Source organism: Bombyx mandarina, chromosome 16 (genome assembly GCF_030267445.1).
Source record: "Bombyx mandarina strain Sakado chromosome 16, ASM3026744v2".
Classification (NCBI taxonomy): domain Eukaryota; kingdom Metazoa; phylum Arthropoda; class Insecta; order Lepidoptera; family Bombycidae; genus Bombyx; species Bombyx mandarina.
In genome coordinates, this window is record NC_143222.1 from 1115197 (window position 1) to 1137229 (window position 22033).

General features: G+C 37.3%; 2 protein-coding genes across 7 annotated transcripts in view; one reads left to right on the forward strand and one right to left on the reverse strand.

Moving 5' to 3' along the window:
* Positions 1 to 1383, reverse strand: part of sno (Protein strawberry notch) — a 39198-nt gene extending 37815 nt beyond the window's left edge. For both annotated transcript variants that reach the window (XM_028173521.2, XM_089733824.1), the window contains exon 1: positions 1201 to 1383. In XM_028173521.2, the coding sequence (XP_028029322.2) occupies positions 1201 to 1203 (3 nt within the window). In that variant the 5' untranslated portion in view covers positions 1204 to 1383. The remainder of the gene's footprint in view (positions 1 to 1200) is intronic.
* Positions 1384 to 4359: 2976 nt separating this feature from the next.
* LOC114241734 (uncharacterized) lies at positions 4360 to 22009 on the forward strand. Of its 5 annotated transcripts, none has more exons than XM_028172700.2 (13): positions 4360 to 4595; positions 6550 to 6618; positions 7063 to 7148; positions 10891 to 10981; positions 11795 to 11903; positions 12582 to 12660; positions 13317 to 13414; positions 14433 to 14522; positions 15138 to 15212; positions 15962 to 16068; positions 16687 to 16799; positions 17388 to 17532; positions 18332 to 22009. In XM_028172700.2, the coding sequence occupies exons 3-13, from the start codon at positions 7107 to 7109 to the stop codon at positions 18487 to 18489; spliced, it is 1107 nt and encodes a 368-aa protein (XP_028028501.2). In that variant the 5' UTR covers positions 4360 to 4595; positions 6550 to 6618; positions 7063 to 7106; the 3' UTR covers positions 18490 to 22009. The 5 variants fall into 5 exon arrangements, with proteins under 5 accessions (XP_028028501.2, XP_028028510.2, XP_028028474.2 ...); XM_028172691.2 differs by having other exon boundaries at positions 4555 to 4595; positions 6536 to 6618; XM_028172709.2 differs by lacking the exon at positions 7063 to 7148 and having other exon boundaries at positions 4361 to 4595; positions 6536 to 6618.
* The last annotated feature ends 24 nt before the right edge of the window (positions 22010 to 22033 follow it).

Here is a 22033-nt window from a genome sequence, read left to right on the forward strand (position 1 = left end):
TTTTATGTTACAGATATTTTACCTTTAAAAATGTTTTGTAGATTTTTAGTGTCTTAAAATATTGTAATAATGATTACAAGTTTAGTGCCATGATTTAGACTGTTTAATTTAAAACTCCCTTAAAAAGCACCAGTAATAAATTAAATTAATTTTATATTTGCTTTTTTTTGACTCTTCAAATTATACCATACATATATAATGTATGTATACCACATGTATTATAACATTTAAAAAGAAATGTAACCACAATATAAAAGGAAATCTAAATATTTTAATTACTTCATTAAGACAAGAAACAAAATTTATTTTTTATATAGATAACTATAAATTGTTTACTTATGCCAGCTTTTTTTTTTTACTTATTAAGAATGAAGTAATAAACAAAAATATATATAACATTCATTGGATATTTTTTTGTAAAGTAAATTCTGTACTGTATGACTTTTTCAAAAATGTAGCTTGAACTAGAACTCAGATAACTATGCAATAACCTTAGAAAACCCATACCATTTTTTCATAAATTTTGCAATTATTTGCAGCTTCAGTTCTTGTAAAACCACTCAAAGCCGATAACGCAGGTTTATAACTCGTTTTATTGCTTTTTTTACATCAATACTTGATAAGTAAAACATGCAAACAGCATTTTTTATTCCTTCATTTCAAATCCTTTTCTAATGCTATTTCTCCAAACAAACATCATATTACTTGCTCTAATGAGGTTTAAAACTGATTTTTGAACATTTATGTGTATCTTAAAGGACAATATCAGTTAAAGATTCATCACAACTGTCGATATAATGCAATGTGCTATACACTCTCACACACCTACACTTCATTCCTCTAAGACGCATTCTAACAATATACCTAGAACCTTCCAAGAAAATCAATACAGCCACACCCACCTTGCATAATTAACAACTATTAAGATTGAGAAATAACTATTGAAACCAAAATACAATCAAATAACATCACATGGGATTTCTGCACCTCATTATGACATCTTTTTTTTGGTTAGAAAACTTAAAAACAATGAAAAAAAATTATAAAAGTCTAGTTTTTTTATTCTTTAATTGATCAGAACTATTAAAGGTATGAAGACGTCATGATAATATCATGAAATACAATAAAAAAAGGATGAAAACATAATTTTTGACAAACCAAAGTTTGGAAAAAAGTATCAAAACAAAAAACTATCATTACCATTTTTCCTGGGGAATTAGGAGCTCTTCGTATTTCCAAATGGAAAACAATAACAAATTAAGTGACACAGATACGTGTTTTTCAATTTAAAATTTATCACTCGTGAATTTTATTTACGAAAAAATGTAGAATTCACAGTAAAAAAAGTCAGACGTCCGTACGGCGGTCAATGCATCCGCCATATTAAAAAAAGCAGAGAGAAAAGAATAAAGCGTTTCGGATACACACAAATACACAAATTTGGTTTCTTAATGAATAAATCGATTTTCACTGTCTCTAACAAAGCTAATACTTTGAAGTAAATAATTTAATAATAAAAAATATATATATTGAAATCGTATTATTAATATCGTCAGATTAACTGGTACTCACTTAAAGGAACATTGGGACAAGGCGATATGGAACTGCCATCACGACATCATAAAAAATTTAATTCGCGTATTACTGTACAGTTCAAATATATATTTCAAATCAAGGTGTGTGGTGGCACTCATTACGTGATGTCCATGATCTTCAGTAAACACTTAACACCAGGCGGAGCGTTGGACCACATCTTCTACTCAGTCTCATTACACCTCTGCCAAAATCCTATTTTTAGTAAGGATGTCCCAAGTGTGTTGAAGTTATTAAGCAATCTGAAGTGGTGAATGATCAGGATTTGAAATAAAAGCGTAATTGTGAAACTACAATAAAAATAGTTTGTTTTCTTACAGTTACTGCTACAACATATGAAAGTTTCGCTGAAAGTTATTACACAACAATAATATTTGGATCTGTTCCTATAGAGTTTTTAGCTATTACGATTGACAACCATTACCTATTGTATGTAGTAACAAAAGAGGTCTTCAAAATCTTACATGAACATATTCAAGTGGTATACTAATATTCTAAGAATTAACGGAAAATAGCAATTGTATACTAGTGTAGCGTATAGACTATATATGTAGACTATAGACTATATATATGTATATCTATATGTATACTGTACTTTATGATATAATTTAATAAAGGTATGTTTCTATGAAACTACTTAAAAGACAAAATATTTGGTGTGAATTCAAATACAGCAAGTTTTCAGTTCTTCTTATTATACTTAGTCTGGCCATTGCTCATTGAGTTTTCTCATTTTGGCGCCAATACATTGTACAATATTTTGCGATATGAAAATGGAGTGGGGTGATAAAGAGAACCGAATCGCTGTGATTGCATTACACAAAGTAGGTATGGAGCCAAATGGAATTTTTAAAACTCTCCATGCGCTTGGTATTAGTAAAATGTTTGTGTACCGGGCTATTAATAGGTGCAATGAGACCTCCTCTGTTTGTAACAGAAAAAGATCTGGCCGTCCACGTAGTGTTCGTACGAAAAAGGTGGTCAAAGCAGTAAGGGAAAGAATTCGAAGAAATCCTGTCCGAAAGCAAAAGCTTTTATCTCGGGAGATGAAGATAGCACCTAGAACCATGTCGCGTATTTTAAAAGATGACTTAGGACTTGCAGCCTTTAAGAGACGTACTGGTCATTTCATAACTGATAATTTAAAAGAGAATAGGGTGGTAAAATCGAAACAACTACTGAAGCGGTACGCAAAGGGAGGTCATAGAAAATTTTTGGTTAATGATGAGAATTTTTTTACAATTGAGCAACATTTTAACAAACAAAATGACCGTATTTATGCTCAAAGCTCTAAGGAAGCTTCCCAATTAGTCGACAGAGTGCAACGTGGTCACTATCCGACTTCAGTGATGGTTTGGTGGGGTATTAACTATGAAGGAGTGACTGAGCCATACTTTTGTGAAAAAGGTATCAAAACATCGGCACAGGTGTATCAAGATACCATTCTTGAGAAGGTAGTGAAGCCCCTTAAGAACACCATGTTCAATAATCAAGAATGGTCCTTCCAGCAAGACTCGGCGCCAGGTCATAAAGCTCGGTCTACGCAGTCTTGGTTGGAAACGAACGTTTCGGACTTCATCAGAGCTGAAAACTGGCCGTCGTCTAGTCCCGATCTTAATCCGCTGGATTATGATTTATGGTCAGTTTTAGAGAGTACGGCTTGCTCTAAACGCCATGATAATTTGGAGTCCCTAAAACAATCCATACGATTGGCAGTGAAAATTTTTCTCATGGAAAGAGTGCGTGCTTCTATTGATAACTGACCTCAACGTTTAAAGGACTGTATTGCAGCCAATGGAGATCACTTCGAATAAGCTTTTTATACATTAAATTGTTTTATATTTATGTATTAAACTAACACACTGTAAAAGTAATAAATGTTATTTGCAAGAGATTTTTTTTTCTTTGTCTCAGTATTTAGGTAGTAGTCATTATACATATCTTTATAGCTACACATATTGAAGAAGTGATTTTAATCATTGGGCGCATAAAGGAGTCTTGATAAGTAGAGAAATGGCAAGACTATGCTTCTTTCTGTTAGGTATTATATTTATGTTTTTTTTTATTGTTTAGATGGATGGACGAGCTCACAGCCCATCGGGTGTTAAGTGGTTACTGGAGCCCATAGACATCTACAAAGTAAATGCGCCACCCACCTCGAGATATAAGTTCTAAGGTCTCAGTATAGTTACAACGGCTACCCCCCCCTTCGAACTGAAACGAATTACTGCTTCACGGCGGAAATAGGCGGGGTGGTGGTACCTACCCGTGCGGACTCACAAGAGGTCCTACCACCAATTTAAAATAGTTGTGCGCATAGGAATCGCAATAGCGCAGGTACTACAAGGATATACATGGCATCGTTAAAGTATAAACCATTCTAGTGCATTCTGGAATTCCTATATGTAATTTTACTTCTGGTGAACAACAAATAGTTAAACAAGATCGAGTTTGCGAAAAACATACAGAATTTGTTGAATTTAATTCTAATAAATTGAAGTCTGATACATTGGCGATGAGACGTATGCACTATGTCATTATTGTTTTCCTAGAACTCTGACTTCTTAAATACTAGTGAGAATAATATCCGTGCATAGGATGCAAAATTAACTCTCATTCGTTTGATCCTCGGATTTTTATACATAGTAGGTATGTCGTATTTATTCTATCACTACTACTACTACTACTAGTATTTGTCACTACTACTCTGCTACTATCAATTGACAATCAACTGAAAAACCAGATCATAGATGTGACATATAAACAGATCATAGCCAAATGTCAAATTTCAGCAAATTTCGCCGCCATCTTTTCGGCGTGTATTTATAAAACTGTTGATTTGTCTACATAATTTCGTAATTTCATTGAATTATCACTAATTTGTGTGATTCTACTGTAGTTACTATAAGCTAAATTAGTACGCTGGCAAAATGTATTCTCTCGTGGGCTACGGAAGTGATGATGACGTAGAAACAGAACGAAGCGCTCCTCAACAATCCACGGTAAGTTTTTTTGCGATTTGATGTCCTTGGAAAAGTTGAATTCAGCTTAACAATAGAACTAATTTTATCTTAAGATTCTTATAACCTAATCTAATAATCTTAAAATTTTTGTCTTCTATTATCTTTATTTATTAATTTATTCAATAAACCTACTCATAAGCAGGCATTATAAAATTTTCAATCGGTGTCTACTATTTCACTAAAAGTAGCTGCTTTTAGAACATCTCTAATTAGTTGTAATTAGGTTACCTTTTTAAGAATTAGGGAGATTTTAAGAATTATACAGCTACCAATTAAATTAAATTAAATGAGCAATTAAATAATAGTTAAAAGTTAATCCACTGAAGCCAACTAAAAGATTCTCTGCTAGATAAAAAAATTGTTGGGTTGTTCTAAAAAAAAACTTGAATGGATTGTGTACCTAGATATGTAAGGGCAGGGTGTGAGTGCAGAGATGATGTTTGATAGGCCTGAATGGAAAAGGAAGAATTGCTGCACAAACTCCACATTATGAAAAAAGAAAAATTAAAGTTATAATTTAAAAACAACGAAGCATGTTGCTGATAACTTTATTTCTGTAATCTGACGAAGCATGTTGCGGATAATAACATGTACTTTTAGGTTAGGAATTGTGTTCTTTTTTTTATAATAAATATTAAATAACATACTTCTGAATTTAAAAATAAAACAGAAAGATAATTTAAATACAGCCTAAATATTATTTACTATCAATATGAAATATACACAAAAACTGTTATTTTAACAAATTAAATCCTCATTAAAGGCTGTGTAGAGTTAGTTCTCCTACCTGATTTTGTTATTTTGCTGCTGTAAACCACCTGTCTCTGGATTGAACCCTATTTTAAGAACGGGCTTCGCTAACCACAACTCTTTTTGCATTGCATATTTGGATACAATTTGCATTGGCTATTATGTATTTAATAGTTATCACTGTGTGTGATCAGAATTTTGGACTCAGTGAGGTTTAGTTGCTAGTTCAAATGTCACCCCCCACGTAATTGTAATGTCAGAGGATCTAAATGAACAATATCAGCCTGCAATATTATGAGACATCTTAAGCTCCAATTACTACTTCCTGCCATCTGTGTATGAGTATCTCATCTAATTTTCTGAGTGTAACCAAGTTGAGTTATGTAACTTAAAGTTACCATATAGCATGTAAGGCTTTCATTGTATACAACACATACTTAAGTCATAAATGTAAGTGATATTAATACTGAATGCCAGAAAATACAGTATCTTTGCTGCTGTAGAAATATGCTATCACTAAATCAAGTTATCAAATCACTAGCGACCCGCCCTCGCTTCGCTTCGGAAACATTAAAACACACATGAAAACAAAAAAATAATATAAAAAAAATGAAAAAAAGTTCATCAGGGACAATGTCGGCTTCTAATGGAAAAAGAATTTTTCAAATCGGTCCAGTAGTTTCGGAGCCTATTCGAAACAAACAAACAAACAAATCTTTCCTCTTTATAATATTAGTATAGAAATATTCCATTTCTTACAGAAAATTACCTTTTTTGTTTATTGTAACATAACATAAATTGGGGATTAACATTCCTTTTTTTTTATTGCTTTGGTGTTAAGTGATTACTAGAGCCCATAGACATCTACAACGTAAATGCGCCAACCACCTCGAGATATAAGTTCTAAGGTCTCAGTATAGTTACAACGGCTACCCCACCCTTCGAACCGAAACGCATTACTGCTTCATGGCAAAAGTAGGGGGGGTGGTGGTACCTACCCGTGCGGACTCCCAAGAGGTCCTACCACCAGTGGAAGTCCTTCCTATAGCAATGAAAGTTATTGAATCACAGGAACTGTCGAATAGAAAATGTAATGAAGTAACTGTGTAGATTCCACTGTATACCATAGCAATACCAGTTATTAACCACCATTCTTTGCTTGACGATAGACTGAATATTGTAGGTGGCAGCGGGCAGCCGTCGCCGGGAAGATGATACGAACTACGATGACGTCAACATGGACATGAGTGAGGTAAATTACACACTTAAAAAATATTATAACTGCATTGTATTTGATTAGAGAAATTTGTAATTTTGATTTTGGACTGAAATACTTTACGAAGTGGGAAAAAATACCTACATAATTATGTATTGATCTAACATGACCGGTTAATTTACTTATGTTTATTATATCTCACAAAAATATCGAAGAATTTAGTCATCAACCCAAGATAGTTTAAAAAAGTGTTATTTTATTATTGCGAAAAATAAAAAGCACAATTTTGTAATTTGTTTTATTAAAAACAACACTTGCATTTCGTGAATTTTCGTTAATCAACTAAAAAAAAATCTAAAACAAAAATTGGCAGAAGTAATTTAAAATTGCATATCCTCATACGTCTTAATTGTTTTCAACAATGATATTAACACTTTTATTATTTTGTATGGTTACCCAATTTGTAAATTGACACAAAAGCAAAAGTCAAAAATCCGTTGGGCATTGCTGAGCTACAGAAATGGATGTCACCGATAGTATGCCTTGTCTACGAAACTTCTCGAAACGTGAGTATCTAGGTTTAAGACAACAAAAAACACGACAATTGTATTATTACTTACTATAATGAAATTGTTTTTGTTGTTTTAAAACTACTCTTTCTTTTGTTTTAATAGATTTTAGGGTTGTAATTTTTGTAATGTCGTTAATTATATTCGACTACAAAACTATAAAGTTTAAGGCAATTGACATTGCTGTGTCCGTGGTCTTTGGTAACCGCTTAGCCAAGATCTGAAATAGATTAGCTGTCTGCAGAAAAAAATACCCAAGAAATAATGTACTAAATGCTAGCATTAGAGAGGTTAATTTAGTTAGTATCAAACAATCTTCAATACAATGACTTAGGGATTTTATTGTTGGGTGTCCGTTGTATTTATCCATTACAAATCAGTGACATGGCAGTAGGCATTATTATCACGTTAGTGTGCTGCGATGATAACGTGTTCAATAACAGTTTCTCACACGAATATAATGAAACGTGGAAGTTTTTTTTGTTTGATTTGTGGTTTTTTAATTTAATAGTTAGTTTTTAAGAATTAGAAAATGGTGGTTTTTTTTTAAAGTATGGCTTTAAAGCCAACCTTTTGAAAAAAGCGATTACACTTAAAAAAACACAATCCAACAAAACCAGTGTTATTATTTTTTCTGACAATATAAAAAAGTCGTTCAGAGTGGGTATATGATCTCATAGAAGCGTTAGCCAGCTGAGTTTCTCGACAAATCTTCTCAGCGGGTCTCGATTCCGATCCATTAGTAGATGTACTTGTAAAGGCAATTGTGAAGTTTTTAACAAATCCCATCCCGATGAACGGAACCTGTGCCCATCCTGGTGAAGCACGAAAATCGTCAAGGCCACCATTCCTCAATCTCTAAACCAAACCTAGTATCTTTCTTAGATATAACGTGGTCAAATGTATAGGTATATTATAGATACGAACAAATCACTTAACCTAACACGCTCACGAAAGGCAACCACGAAGAAGGAACAGCATAATATTAAAATTTTAAATTCGTAAATATCAGGCCTAAAAGGGCCTATACTCAATCCGTTCGACCTCAACAAGTTTCGTAAACTCAAAAACTAAAAATGGCTTAAAAATCAGCAATCCTGAAATAAATAAAAAGTAGAAAAGCCAAGTCAAGTGTGCATAAAGAAGCTTTACTTCCAGAAAATTTAATCACCAAGATTTTAATCAAATTAAAGGTCAAGTCTCATAAAAAAAAGAGTAATCAAACAAATTACAGAATGCACAGCTTAGTATATAATCAATAATAATATATTAACTCGATGGTCATAGCATTCACGGGGATTTTCTAGTAAGAAAAAAAAGACCGATCGATCCACTTACTATGTCCACCACTAACCTTCTTGCGTCGATAATCCTCAATGCTGAGGGTTGTGACCTCATGAGGCTTTCTTAGGAAAATACACAGGGTGGGGTCCCGCGTCCTTCCCACGGCAGTGCTTTTAGAAAGATTTAGTTCTTGGAGGCCGTTAATGCGTTATTTGGGTCCGGTTAATTAACCGCTGCCGCATTAATATTCGGTGTTGACTGTTTTACGGTGGAAAGTTCGAACTCCAACTCAATCCGTTCGTTTGGAACCTCTGGGTCTGCGGAGGGACTTCTGCTCTGAAGAATTGTTCGAGATGATACCGGCATCTCGATTTTACCATCGCACCGCCCGCAATCGGAGTAGAGTTCATACATACTACCTGGAGCCACTGCGGTCATCCACAGTGCGTTTCCAGAGATCTTTATGCCACGTACCATCCGGCTATGGAATGAGCTCCCCTCCACGGTGTTTCTCGAGCGCTATGACATGTCCTTCTTCAAACGAGACTTGTGGAGAGTATTAAGCGGTAGGCAGCGGCTTGGCTTGGCCCCTGGCATTGCTGAAGTCCATGGGCGACGGTAACCACTCACCATCAGGTGGGCCGTATGCTCGTCTGCCTACAAGGGCAATAAAAAAATAAAAAAACCCTCTTCTCATCCGGGCTTGGGACCGGCATTGGCAGAATTACCACCACCACTAACTATTAAATCAGTTGACTTATTACCTCCGATGCGATAGTAGTAGGTTTTATTGAAACGGACTTAGTGCACAGACTAAGCAAATAAAATAGATGACGCCGCATCTTAAATAAATAAATAAAAATAGATTCCGAGGTCTAAAGTAAAAACAGAATTTCCAAAATACTATAGATCTACAGTAAATGCTGTAGGGTTGGCTACACTGCACGCACCTTTTTTTTTATTGCTTAGCTGGATGGACGAGCTCACAGCCCACCTGGTGTTAAGTGGTTACTGGAGCCCATAGACATCTACAACGTAAATGTGCCACCCACCTCGAGATATAAGTTCTAAGATCTCAGTATAGTTGTAACGGCTAGCCCACCCTTCGAACCGAAACGCATTACTGCTTCACGGCGGAAATGGCGGGGTGGAGGTACCTACCCGTGCGGACTCCCAAGAGGTCCTACCCCCTTAGTGAAATGCGAAACAAATAAAAGGAATATATAACTTCGAAGAAGTCGGCGGTTACTATTGTAAAAAAACTAACCGTTGTGAACTGATCACCGAAGCTCATTACCGGAGCACGTAATACGATTGTCGTCATCCCGGAAATTTTTGAAGTCGTTAATTTTATTTCAATAATGACTTTCCTATCGATTCGATCGGTCACAACAGCGCTAGGTACCGATTTTATAAAAACAATATCGCACTGTTAGAATTGAAGGGCCTTAACTACATTTTTTAAGAAAATGTGTTTTATACTTTGACGTCTCATAACTTATAACGTATACTAACAAGTTATAAAACTTTTTTTTATTTTATTTAAAAATGAATTTTAATGTTATTCTAGAAAAGGACAAACTACACTATCTGTCTCTTATAAATCAAGCGCATATACCTTAAACTTTAAGGTATGGGCTTTAATGCTTAAAGTATTAAAATCGAAACTGAAAAATTAAAATTTTTAGCGTTTACCAAAAAAACAAGAATTTTGTATTATGCCATTTCAATTCTAAAGGTTCGATACGTATTATTTATAAAGATAAATATTCAAACACACACAACAACATCATGGGGTCGCGAAACCGCACGGATATCCGTCTCTTTCTATCGCGAAACAGTTCAATTGTCAGGGTTCGAAGCGTGAGGAAATAGCAATTGAGATTCGAACCTATGTCCCTAGGTAGATGGTGGCATTCACCTTGCATTGGTTACCAGTTAGCCCCTGGCCGAAAGTGCTCGGTCCCCCTAAGCGAATTAATAACAACAAATATCTAAAGCGCTCGTAGTTTGAGATTGGCGCTTGCTTTAAACATATTCTCAAAAATGCTCGCAAATGCTCACGGACACGCTCGGCAGTCTCTTGGCATTGGGTTTACATCTATATCTGTACTAATATATAAATCTACAGTGGTTTTTACGGATGTTCCGTTATAACTACTGAACCGTGCATCCGATTGACTTGAAACTTGGTATCTATGTAGAGAATACATGTAATTAATGGATAGGCTGATATTTATATGAGTGTTGGACTCCCTAATAATAATGTTAATTTTAAATTCCCAGCGAAGCGGGCGAGTACGGCTAGTCATTAATATTAGTAACTGATTTAATTGTATATTCGTAAGAAAAAAAATCGATTCTTTTCTCAGAGATCAGACTAATATAACACGGGCGAGGTGTTGGGAATTCAAAGTAATTCCAAAGGTTCAAAGCTTGATGTTCCTTGTCGCAGGACTCGCAGGGTGGGGAGTCGGAGCCCGAGCTGCCCCCAGTCGAGCCACGCTCATCGACGAACTCCAAAAGGGAAGAAAGACACAGTTCAAGTGAGTTTCTTATTTACAAAAACTTTATTGTGAATACAAGGTGAATAACGCGAAGAAGGGCGGTAACATTCACTGATTGACTTCCATGGTTTAGGAATAATAACATCGTCTAATAAAAATCAAACAAAAATTTTAATTTGCGTATTTACTGGTGGTAGGACGTCTTGTGAGTTCGCACGGGTAGGTACCACCGCCCTGCCTATTTATGCCGTGAAGCAGTAATGCGTTTCGGTTCGAAGGGCGAGGCAGCCGTTGTACTGTAAAAACTGAGACCTTGGAACTCATATCTCAAGGTAGGTGGCGGCATTTACATTGTAGATGTCTATGGGCCCCGGTAACCAATTAACACCAGGTGGGCCTTGAACTCGTTGAATTTTAACGAAGAAGTGGATGGGATCAGGCGTGGGGTCAATTTGTCCGTAGTCGGCTTCCACTGGGCCGGGTTGGAGGGGCGTTAGTGGTAGCACTACCGCCTCTCCAATCCGTTAGTGAAGTTCCAGCGAGCTCTCCGGACGATCGGAATCTCATAAAGTATTGAAATAGAAAAAAAGAGCCATATAAGTTATAATATTATTTATATTTTTTAGAAATGTCAATAAAGGCTAATAATAAAAAGGAATATGCGTGTCTATTTCATCATAGACACGGAACGGATATAGAGACTGTAATGTAATTGTTCGCGTTACCAAAATTGCTTCTAAGAAACCCGTATTTAACGCTAAATATAAGATACTGACTGAATTGCACTAACAATAAATTATATCCTGCACACACTAAAATAAGATTACTAAAACACGGTGTCGTTTTGTTCAGATGAGAGTCGCGAGCGCGCGCGTTCCCGAGACAAGGACAGGGAGCGCGGGAGGGACAGAGACAGGGAGAGAGCGCGGCGCGACGGGCGGGGGGAGCGCGGGAGGGACAGGTACTGCACTACAACACTGAGCTTGCTACGTTTCAATTGCGATATTCTGAATACTAGTGGTCCCCCGGTTTTTGAAGGGTGGGTCAGCCGTTGTAACTATACTAAGACATTAGAACTTATATCTCAAGGTGTGTGGCGCATTTACGTCGTAGATGTCTATGGGCTCCAGTAACCACTTAACACCAGCTGGGTTGTGAGCTCGTCCACCCATATAAGCAATAAGAAAATAAAATAAAATAAAGTCGAAATTCGACTATAATAAATGGAAATTATAAGTTTGAACATTATTATACTTCTATAATCACAGGTTTCACCGAGACTATACTATAGACAAATTACATTAAAAACAATGTTAATCTATTCTCAATTTGATCACAGACTTTAAACGTTAATAAATGTTGGACTATAAATAAAGAGTATATCTGCGTAATGTTTTTTTTTATTAATTTAATGTATGTATTCCTTATACATAATTTTTAAAAAAAAATTAGCATTCTTTACTCCTTATACACTGTGGGAAATTTCATACTCCTTCGTCCTTGCAATTTTGGTAAAAAGGGGTATAAAGTTTTTTCTTCACGTATTTAATATATTATGGATGACGAACAAAATGAGCTAAGTAAATCTGGTTTATATAAGATATTTATATTGGTGTAACGGTTGAAACTCAATTGACAGATCAGAGAGAGACCGCCGACGCAGCCGCGACAGCTCGTCGAGGCGAGGCCTGCTAGGAGACAAGCCCGACGACAGTAAGGTGGGTGCAAGCCGCCAGTGTCGCGGGGTTGCTGATCAAAACACATCCGGTATTCCGAAATCAAGCATAGCAAAGAGAACAATAGATCATTATCAAGATTTTTTCTATTTAAAATTATGTATATCATTCCCATATTTTGTTGCAGTTGAGTCTAGAACAAAATACATATTTAATTTTAAGATTCTTAATTGTAACTAGCGACCCGCCCTCGCTTCGTTTCGGAAACATTAAATTTTATTATTAATAGCTGAGTCCCGCGATGTTAAGTTATTGTCGTACCGCGGGTAACGTCGCGGGACTCAGTAACGCGACGCCGCGGGGCGAAGCTGGTCTAAACAAAGTAGCCTAAGCTATTCCTTATTTCATCAGCTACCTATCAGTGAAAGTCTCGTCAAAATCCGTCCAGCCGTTCCAGATATTAGGCGGAACAAACAGACAGAAAAACAGACAAATAAAATAAAAAAAATGTTATCTGTACTGTGGTATACATACTTACGTATTTAGTAAAAAGCGGTTATTTTCGTATTACAAACAGACACTCCAATTTTATTTATTTGTATAGATTACAATAGTCTTCTTTCACATCTTCTAAATTAATGATTAATATGATTAAATGTTATGACAAAAGGTATATAATAATCAATTTTATTGTACAGGTGCCAGCCTTGATGGATCTGAAGCCGTTTGGCGGCACGTCGCCCCCGGGACACGACCTCAAGAGGTCGCACGACGCCAGGGACGCCGCCTCGCCCCGGTCAGTGTCGCCAGCAGTCTGCCCGTGTGGCCCCACACAACCCCTTATTTAACAAATCCATCATGTTTAATTTTCTTTTCAATATTTCCACACCTTTTTGTACGTAATATACATATAAGGTTGGGGAAAAAGTTTCTTCGCGTTTTTTTAGAAAATTCTCAACATTTTTAAATATAGTTTATTTACATTTAACTAAAGTATACCATTTTGTTCGATAACTTTTTACCATCTTGTAGGTTTGATCAAAATACCGCCACAATTGGTTTTGGCAGTCCTCTCGTGATGTTAATCTGACACTGCCTAAAGAATTCTGAAGATACCGAAACATAAACACAAACCGACCGAAACATATAATGCGAAAAGACTTTTCCCCAACCTATTATATTATTATATAATAAATATTTTTTACAATTCGAAAATCATGAACACAAAATTAATTAAATAATTTAATTTTATAAATGCACTGTTGAGACAATGTGCGGAGATACGCGAGATTAATCATACACTGTACGAATTATATGAATTTCGTAGTAGAGAAATAGTATGTAGGAATTAACAGCGTTATGGGGGAAACTTGTGTTACAATATAAGTGCCCGCTATAGGGGGCCTACAGTATAAACATGCAATGTTTTGTATGTAATAATATCAGGGGGTAATGAATGCACCAAAGGTCACGCACTGTTAACTGGTTACCGGAACCCACAAGTACTGCGTCAATGAGACAAATGGTTTCAGTTTAATGAAAACAAAAATTGTAACATTTGATGACTCTGCAGCGGAAATGGGCAGCTCCACTAACTCTGTTGGTTCGCAAACTATTCCCATCACTAGTACTTAAAGTCAGTGGTGAGCCCGGTAAGAAAATAGCTCCCGAGCTGTGTTCCCCCTCTGTAAGCTGTACGATTGTAACCACATATGACTTGCTTCAGGAGACCGAAGTCACGCATCGGTAGCTTTTGACTAACAGCTGAAGAAACTTATCCTGTAAGGTCCTAAAATGAAAGGTTAAAATTTAAGGTTCGTTGACCGCGACCGCCGCGATAAGGACCGCGAGAGGGAGAGGGAGAGAGAGAGGGACAGGCACAGCCGGAGGTCTGAGGAAAAGAGGTTAGAACAAAACATTATCGTTAACCAATTAATTTGACCAGTAATCCACCGATGTACTCACTATAATCTTGCACTGAGTGATGTAGTACAGCTCGCTGATGTGCGCTCCATACCCGATCCTGTGGACCGAATGGTAAACAGTCGATGTCGCACTAAACACGTCATTACAGATCCTCCCGATCCATTAACGGTGCTTTTAGGTACCACAAGCACCGGTCACCGTCCTCGTCGAACCCATCGCAAGCGACGAAGGGCTCGACGAGTAAATGCGAATTAATCCACAGACACAGCCCACTGAGTTTCTCGCCGGATCTTCTCAGTGGGTCGCGTTTCCGATCCGGTGCTAGATTCTGCGAAGCACTGCTCTTTCTAGGGCCAGTGTTAGCAACACTCCGATTTGACCCCCGTGAACTCAGCTACACGTCAACTAGAAGCTGAAATTGCCTCTCAAGGCTATCAGCATAGGTAGAAGTATGGTAGGCAGCGGCTTGGCTCTGCCCCTGGCATTGCTGACGTCCACGAGCGACGGTAACCACTTAACATCAGGTGGGCCATATGATCGTCTGCCTACAATGGCAATAAAAAAATAAATAAGATGTGCGCCCTGTGTTGCAGGTCGTCGAGCGCGCGCCACCCGGAGCGGCGGGAGCGCTCGCGGTCGCGCGGCCCCGCCTCCTCGCACGCCCCCAGGTAACCACAGCGTACATCATAGAGTATGAACTAGTGAAATCCAGTCACACTTCATTCTTACTATGCAGGTAGTGACATATCTTCGTACTTGTTAAGATGTGTAAAAGTTATAGCTTGCGCAATTACTGGTGATGGGTAATGGTCTTGTGAGCGTTTAGAGGAAGAGATAGTCCCAAGAAGACATGGATGGATTGGAGTAAGAGGGGAGTGAGCAAAGAAATGGTATATGATAGAGGAGTACGGAAGGAGAAAACTTGTTGCGCCGACCCCAGGTGACTGGGAGAAGGGCAGGATAATGATGAGAGCGTCTTGTGAGCACGCACGAGTAGGTGACACCTACCACCCTGCCTAATTTGCCATGTAAGCAGTAATATGTTTTGGGCGGCGGTATTTCTGCCGTGAAGCAGTAATGCGTTTCGGTTTGAAGGGTGGGGCAGCCGTTGTAACTATACTGAGACCTTAGAACTTATATCTCAAGGTGTGTGGCGCATTTACGTTGTAGATGTCTATGGGCTCCAGTAACCACTTAACTCCAGGTGGGCTGTGAGCTCGTCCATCCATCTAAGCAACAAAAAAAAAAAGAGTTCATCCAACTAACCAATTAAAAAAAAAGACGTTAAGAAAAAAAAACCTGCAATATACACTGTATTAATTTTATTGCATAAATTGAGAACAAACCACCATAGTGTACCTGTATTCTAACCTTAACTAAGTAAAACTTCAACCAATTTATTATTTGTCCTTTACAGTAATAGTTCGAGTGAGAGACGAGAGTCTGTGTCAATTCCACCTCCAAACGAGTTCAGGTCTACATCTTACAAAGTCAATAAGAAACTTGAAGTTATGGAGAAAATGGGTAAGTGTATCAAATGAAATTAAATCATTTTTTTTTTATCACAAACATTTTGAATAAGTCTGTATACATTATTTTATTGTGCTTAGAAATTTGACTTTGATATCCTAGAGATTGCAGAGTACATTTTGTGGATTGGTAATTTAATGTTGTTATCTGTGTTCGACTTTGTAAAGAGATGAGGACTTTTGGCGGGAACGCGAGGAGTGAAGTTGTGTGATTTGTTTTATTTTGTCTATTTAGTGTTTCTTCAGGTTTAAATGTGTTATAACGGTGGTTTATTAACTGTTTAATATCTGTGAAAGTGCACAAATGTGAGAAAATGAAACAAAGCCACTGGACGTAACTTCTCCGGATCCTCCAAAAAGTTCACTGAAAAAAATCTCAGTAAATGACCACTATTTTACTGAGATTATATTTCATCCCATGTCATCTTATTTCATCCCAGTTGATCAATGTCTCAAAATAATCATCTTCATTTCATTTAACTCGAAATTATCATTTTTCATAAAAATAAGAATATAAATTATAATAAGACATGACTTAAAGGTCTTAGTTACCAGGTCATAAAATCCCTTAAAAAAAAAAAAAGAGATGAGACTAAGTTATGTAACTTTGCAGGTCTACAGATCAAGCGCCCCGACGGCACGATGGCGACGGCGCGCGAGCTGCGGGCCGGTCTGCCAGCCGACACGCAGGCCTCCAGGGTGCTCGACCAGGTAACCGTGACCCCAGTGAGTGTCTGTCCAGCTTCGTCTCAGTCGATACGGTTGGCAGTGAGCAACCGTAGAAATTATCTATTAAAAAATAATTAGGTCATGTTTCATTAGTGTTAGATAAAGAGACCATTAATTTGTAAAAAAAAAGTCTATTTAATATGTACCCAAAAATTGTATTCCACGATTTTCTTTGCAGGATAGCATTTAAGAATTCCCCCTCAATCTTGACCGAAAACATAAACCACTGATATATATGGCTTTGTTCAGTTAACAATCATTTCTAATCCAATGCCTTATCAAGCTCTACACTACTTAAACTTCTTAGATGATCTATGAGGATTCAAGTTTTCTCTATAGTGACCTCTTCATATATACTAACACCACACAATATATATTATTGCACTTGATAGATGAACTTGCTCAAGGTTGTTAAGTGGTTACCTAGGGCTTGAACGAAATAGAATTCTCAATTATATTGTTGATACATGCCATGATTGGCTGTCTCACTTTGAATCGAAACACATTACCACTCCGCTGTAGAAGTCAGTCGGGACTGTGGTTTTGTCGCAGTGAAATGATACCACCAATTACTTTTTTGTCTAGGTGCAAAAACGCAAGCTCCTCTGGGCAAACAAGAGTAAGGCGGACACGGCAGAGGCGACCAAGTGGACGGGCACTAGGTTCGCGCAGGACGCTGACGGTAAACAAGTCTCCAAGTTCATGAGGCTCATGGGCATCAAGGAACCTGGTGAGGACCACTTAGAAACCGTTATTATTGTTTACAACAAAAGGAAAGGTTACCTTAGTTACTTTTTGAAATGCTGACATAATGGAGTTCTTTATTACCTAGACGGATAAACGACTCACGGCCTGCCTGACGACAAGTGCCCGTAGAGTCCATAGATATTCCATCGTAATGTCACCACTCGTTATGAGGTTGAAGTCTCAAGTGTTTCAGCTCTCTCATCTCTTAAATTGAATGCAGACTGCTTTGCCTGAGATAAGCAGAACAGGGGTACTTACCCGTTCTAGGTTCGAGTGATGCGCCTCTGCCTTTGTTCAAGTCGTGCAGCCAACAATTGTTCTAAGCAATTACATACCTACACTTATTCACGAGCGGCTTAATAACGTCCCATTTCTTTCTTCTTAGTGCATACCTCATTGCTGAAGGTTGTGTCCCTGAAAGGCCTTTGTGACTTTTTGTACCATCAGCTTCCGTTTCGTTAATTAATTATTATAATAATGTTCATTTTATTAAATCAAAAACCATACACTTATACTAGGTGTAGGATATACGACAAAGGGAAGATCTTCCACCGAGCGGGTGATATTGCTCGGTAGACCGACGGTCAAAATGTTGTTGTTCGGAACTTGTATGCAACATTATCTTGAAAATGTCGTAAGCGAGATTCAGGCATCTGTCAAATATCTTGCGTTGTATGATCGCTACCCGCCACACTAGGTGCATCATACGCTTGTCTACTTAGTCACAGCAATAAAATAGAAACAATAATTTTATAATATAATCATTACATCATCATTTTCAGCTGCGGCTCCACCACCAGCAGCCCCGAGCAAGGAAGTGGACCCCATCAAGAAACAGGAGGAACTGTTCCAAGCCATGCAAGCGCAGTACGAGGTGGCCCGCGCCACCACACACACCATGAGAGGAGTCGGGCTTGGCTTCCAGAGGGGACAATTCTGAACTGTTACTAAAAAACTTAAATGTGGAGTTGGTGTCTGTTCCGAATGATATGATTGCTGTCTCCGCGCAACTAGGGTCTTTGGCTGTGAGGTCCCCAGAGACCGGTGCAGTCGGATCTTACATAGCAAGTCTTAGAAGTGGCATTGATGTTTGTGAAGTGATAAATCTACAACATTAGTGTTGTGCTATCAGTTTGTGTTAATTCTGCGGTGTTAATATAACTATTGGATCCTCTCTGCATATCGACAGAAGAATCATTGAATAAAATCAACGAATTCTACATATGAAACAAGGCTTCCAACGGACACTATACTGTTAGTATTTGTATATATACAAAATGTGGATTTTTAAGGATAGTTATAATGGATAGTTTTTGTTTTTTTTTTTATATTATTACTATGTAGAAAATTGTGAAATCAATTTGCGTTATGATTTATAAAGCTGTGAATGTAATAAGTCGACATTTTCAAGGAATAACATTGTAATTCAGCCTTTTCTAAATACATATAATTTACAACATTATTCCTTGCATGTGTCGATGTTAATGTTAAGCGTCATAGGGCTCACTCGTGCAGTAATTTCAACACAAACAATTTTAGAACTAGATATATGAATAATAAAATTAACGCGTTGACTGTTGTGTGGGTCACCGGTGCCCTACGGGGCGCATTGAAGTAATTATGTCGATTTCTGTTACTAAGGCGTTAGGATTGCCTAACTTTGGCTACTTTAGATTTTGTTAATGTATGTTTTAGTATTTTAGGTCTTTTAGAAATGGATTCAATCTTACTGAGATTCGTGTTTTCCAGAGTTTACTAGATATTCTGATGGGGTCTGGTGATCTATATGGCTGTCAAAAACTCAAGCTCGCAAATGTCGCAGGAACTGCAGTGCTGGCATTCATTGCAAAGCTTTCCAAGCCACACATGTCCTAAGTTCTTATCACGATTATTTGTTCAACTAAATCTGAACGGTCGTATTCTTGCTCACCGCACGACATCAGACTGTGAGACGGTAAGCGTGGTCAAGTCCAGGCGATTGGCTTCAGAGCATACTTATTTTGCATTTAGTGCATGGGCAGACTTGACACCGCATGGTCTACCGATTTGTCTGTGTGCAGAGATTGTTCAATTGACACTGCTAGATGTGTCAATAGATAATTAAACTGTCGATTAATTCTTTACCTAAGAGACATTAGGTCGGATATCCACAATATCAAATTGGTATTAGTTATAGATCTGTGACCATTTGTAGGATAACGTTTCTTCAAAGAATTTATCTAGAAAATTGTAGGCTAGAGGTAGATTCGACCTCACGTGTCTCAGCAGTGTCCCGGGACCACACGCCGCCCAGGGTTGGCAGGACTGGAACTCTAGGTCCAGTGGAGAGCCCGGGACATCGCTGAGCAAGTTCTGACCCGGGCAATCAATCATATGTCTAGTTACACAAAACATTTGTAACGGTTCAAATGTCAGATTTCGTTTGGTAAATCGAACATTTAATGCGGGCAACATTTGAAATTACACAAGATTGCCAATGTAATTCTATTTGTGGTAAATTTTGAAGACACTGATGGCGTCGAAAATGTTATTAATATTAAAAAAAAATATATGTAAATAATGATTGTAGTGTTACATTAAAAATGTATTAATAAAAGAGATATTTTGATTAAAAAGTAGATAGAAATATCTTTGAAAATAATTGTAGATTAATGTTATAGTTTACACGTGTCAAGTATATATATTTAACTCTGAAAATTAGTCGCTTTATTGACTTATGTGAAATTTGAGCTCGAAACCAGTTTTTTTTTTATTAAACTATTTTGGTATGGGGCGATTGGTTTCATAACACACCTCCCTGGGGGTCGTGGGTTCAAGATCAGAGTTCGAATATTTTAATTTTTTTTTTCATTTAATTCAACTCTTGAGGTGCGCCATGCGTTACGGCTTATTATTCAAATTAGCCGACTCCAATACCCGAGAGATTTACGCCTTTAAATATTTTCCCATTTGTAAACAAAAGGTTCTCAAAGCGGTCGACGAGGGTAGTTGCTTACTGACGCAAAACAAAAGACTGCCGATAGAAAATACATGCTCTTCCTGATAATGTACACAGCAGGCAATGTAATACAAAACGAGATCTGTCATGTGCGTCCGGTTACTCACCGTCAGAAGAGTGGCGCGTAGGAGTTCACTTCGCTTTAGCTTGCGGGTTCAGTTTGGTTTGTGACGGTAGCCATTATACAACGCAAGATATTTGACAGATGCCTGAATCTCGCTTATGACATTTTCAAGATAAAGCGCATATATACAAGTTCCGAACAACGTTGGGATCGTCGTTCTACCGAGCAATATTTAACTAGCTCGGTGGAAGATATCCCTTTCGTCTTTTAAGCCTTGCACAGGTTCATCACTATAAACCTTGTGGAAATGATAGATTGAATGTCTCATCTGTTTGGACTTCACGAGTTGCCCTCCTGGCTGAGCCTTTGCTCGCCCACCTGTCCTGGTGAAGCTGGAAAGGCCTCCGGGCCACCAGTAATCTTTTAATCATATAAAAAAAAAAAAACTTCACGAGTTTTTCCTTGTACATGGCGCCGTTATGCGGAGTTTACATTACGAAATTAGTGTCACGCATGTTGAGCTCAGTTTCACGAAAGTAGTTTCGATATATGCGAAAGTAATTTCGTTAAAAAATTAGTGTCGCGAAATCCACAGTATCGCAGTAACCATGGCGCCTTCAGCATCAAAGCTATAATTTGCTATATTCAATGTAGCTAAAGAAATGCTTATATACCTATAAACTTAAAAAAATACTTTCAAGAAAAAAAAAAGTTGATAGATTCGAGGATGGTCAACAAGAAGGCATTTAGGTGCAATGAAGTTAGTCTCTGAATTAGCAGATGAAGATCCTGAGAGTTTAAAAACTATTTTCGAATGAGTGAAGATAATTTTGATTTTTTACTGTAGGTGTTTCGGGACCCTTGTCATTGATATTCATTAATAAGATCTATATTTTTTTCTGTACTCCATCGTTAGTTTGCTATTTTCAACGCTTGAAGCGCGTTCGAACTAACAATACACACGTCCGGACAGCGCAGGCCCTTTCGCGACATTAGTTTCACGTCGCGTCTACACTATGAAATTAGTTGCATGACACTAATTTCACCAAAAAATCGCGCAGGGCACGAAACTAATTTGCATGCATGAAATTAATGTATGCATTACGAAAGTATTAAATACATATATTACACGTGAAACTGTTGGTAAAACTAATGTCACGAAATTAATTTCACGCCACTAATTTCGTAATGTAAATTCGCCTTTAGTATCGCCCCTGAAGGGTAAGTATATTGTACGAAATGCAAAGTATTGTAATATTAATTCTAGACGAACGGAGAAAATCTAGAATCTTTGTCTATGTTCCTAAATCTAGGTTTATGTGCAAAATGTATTCCATTCTCAGATGCACTTGTAAATTTGTTTTGTTTAAGTTGTGAATAAATGATTTAAAATTATAACGTTTTTGTGAAATTACCAATTTT

Coding starts and splice junctions, on each gene's coding strand:
- LOC114241734 (XM_028172673.2), top strand. CDS start 4,524: ATGTATTCTCTCGTGGGCTACGGAAGTGATGATGACGTAGAAACAGAA. Junction 4,596..6,549: donor GCGCTCCTCAACAATCCACG/GTAAGTTTTTTT, acceptor TGAATATTGTAG/GTGGCAGCGGGCAGCCGTCG. Junction 12,661..13,316: donor ACAAGCCCGACGACAGTAAG/GTGGGTGCAAGC, acceptor TTTATTGTACAG/GTGCCAGCCTTGATGGATCT.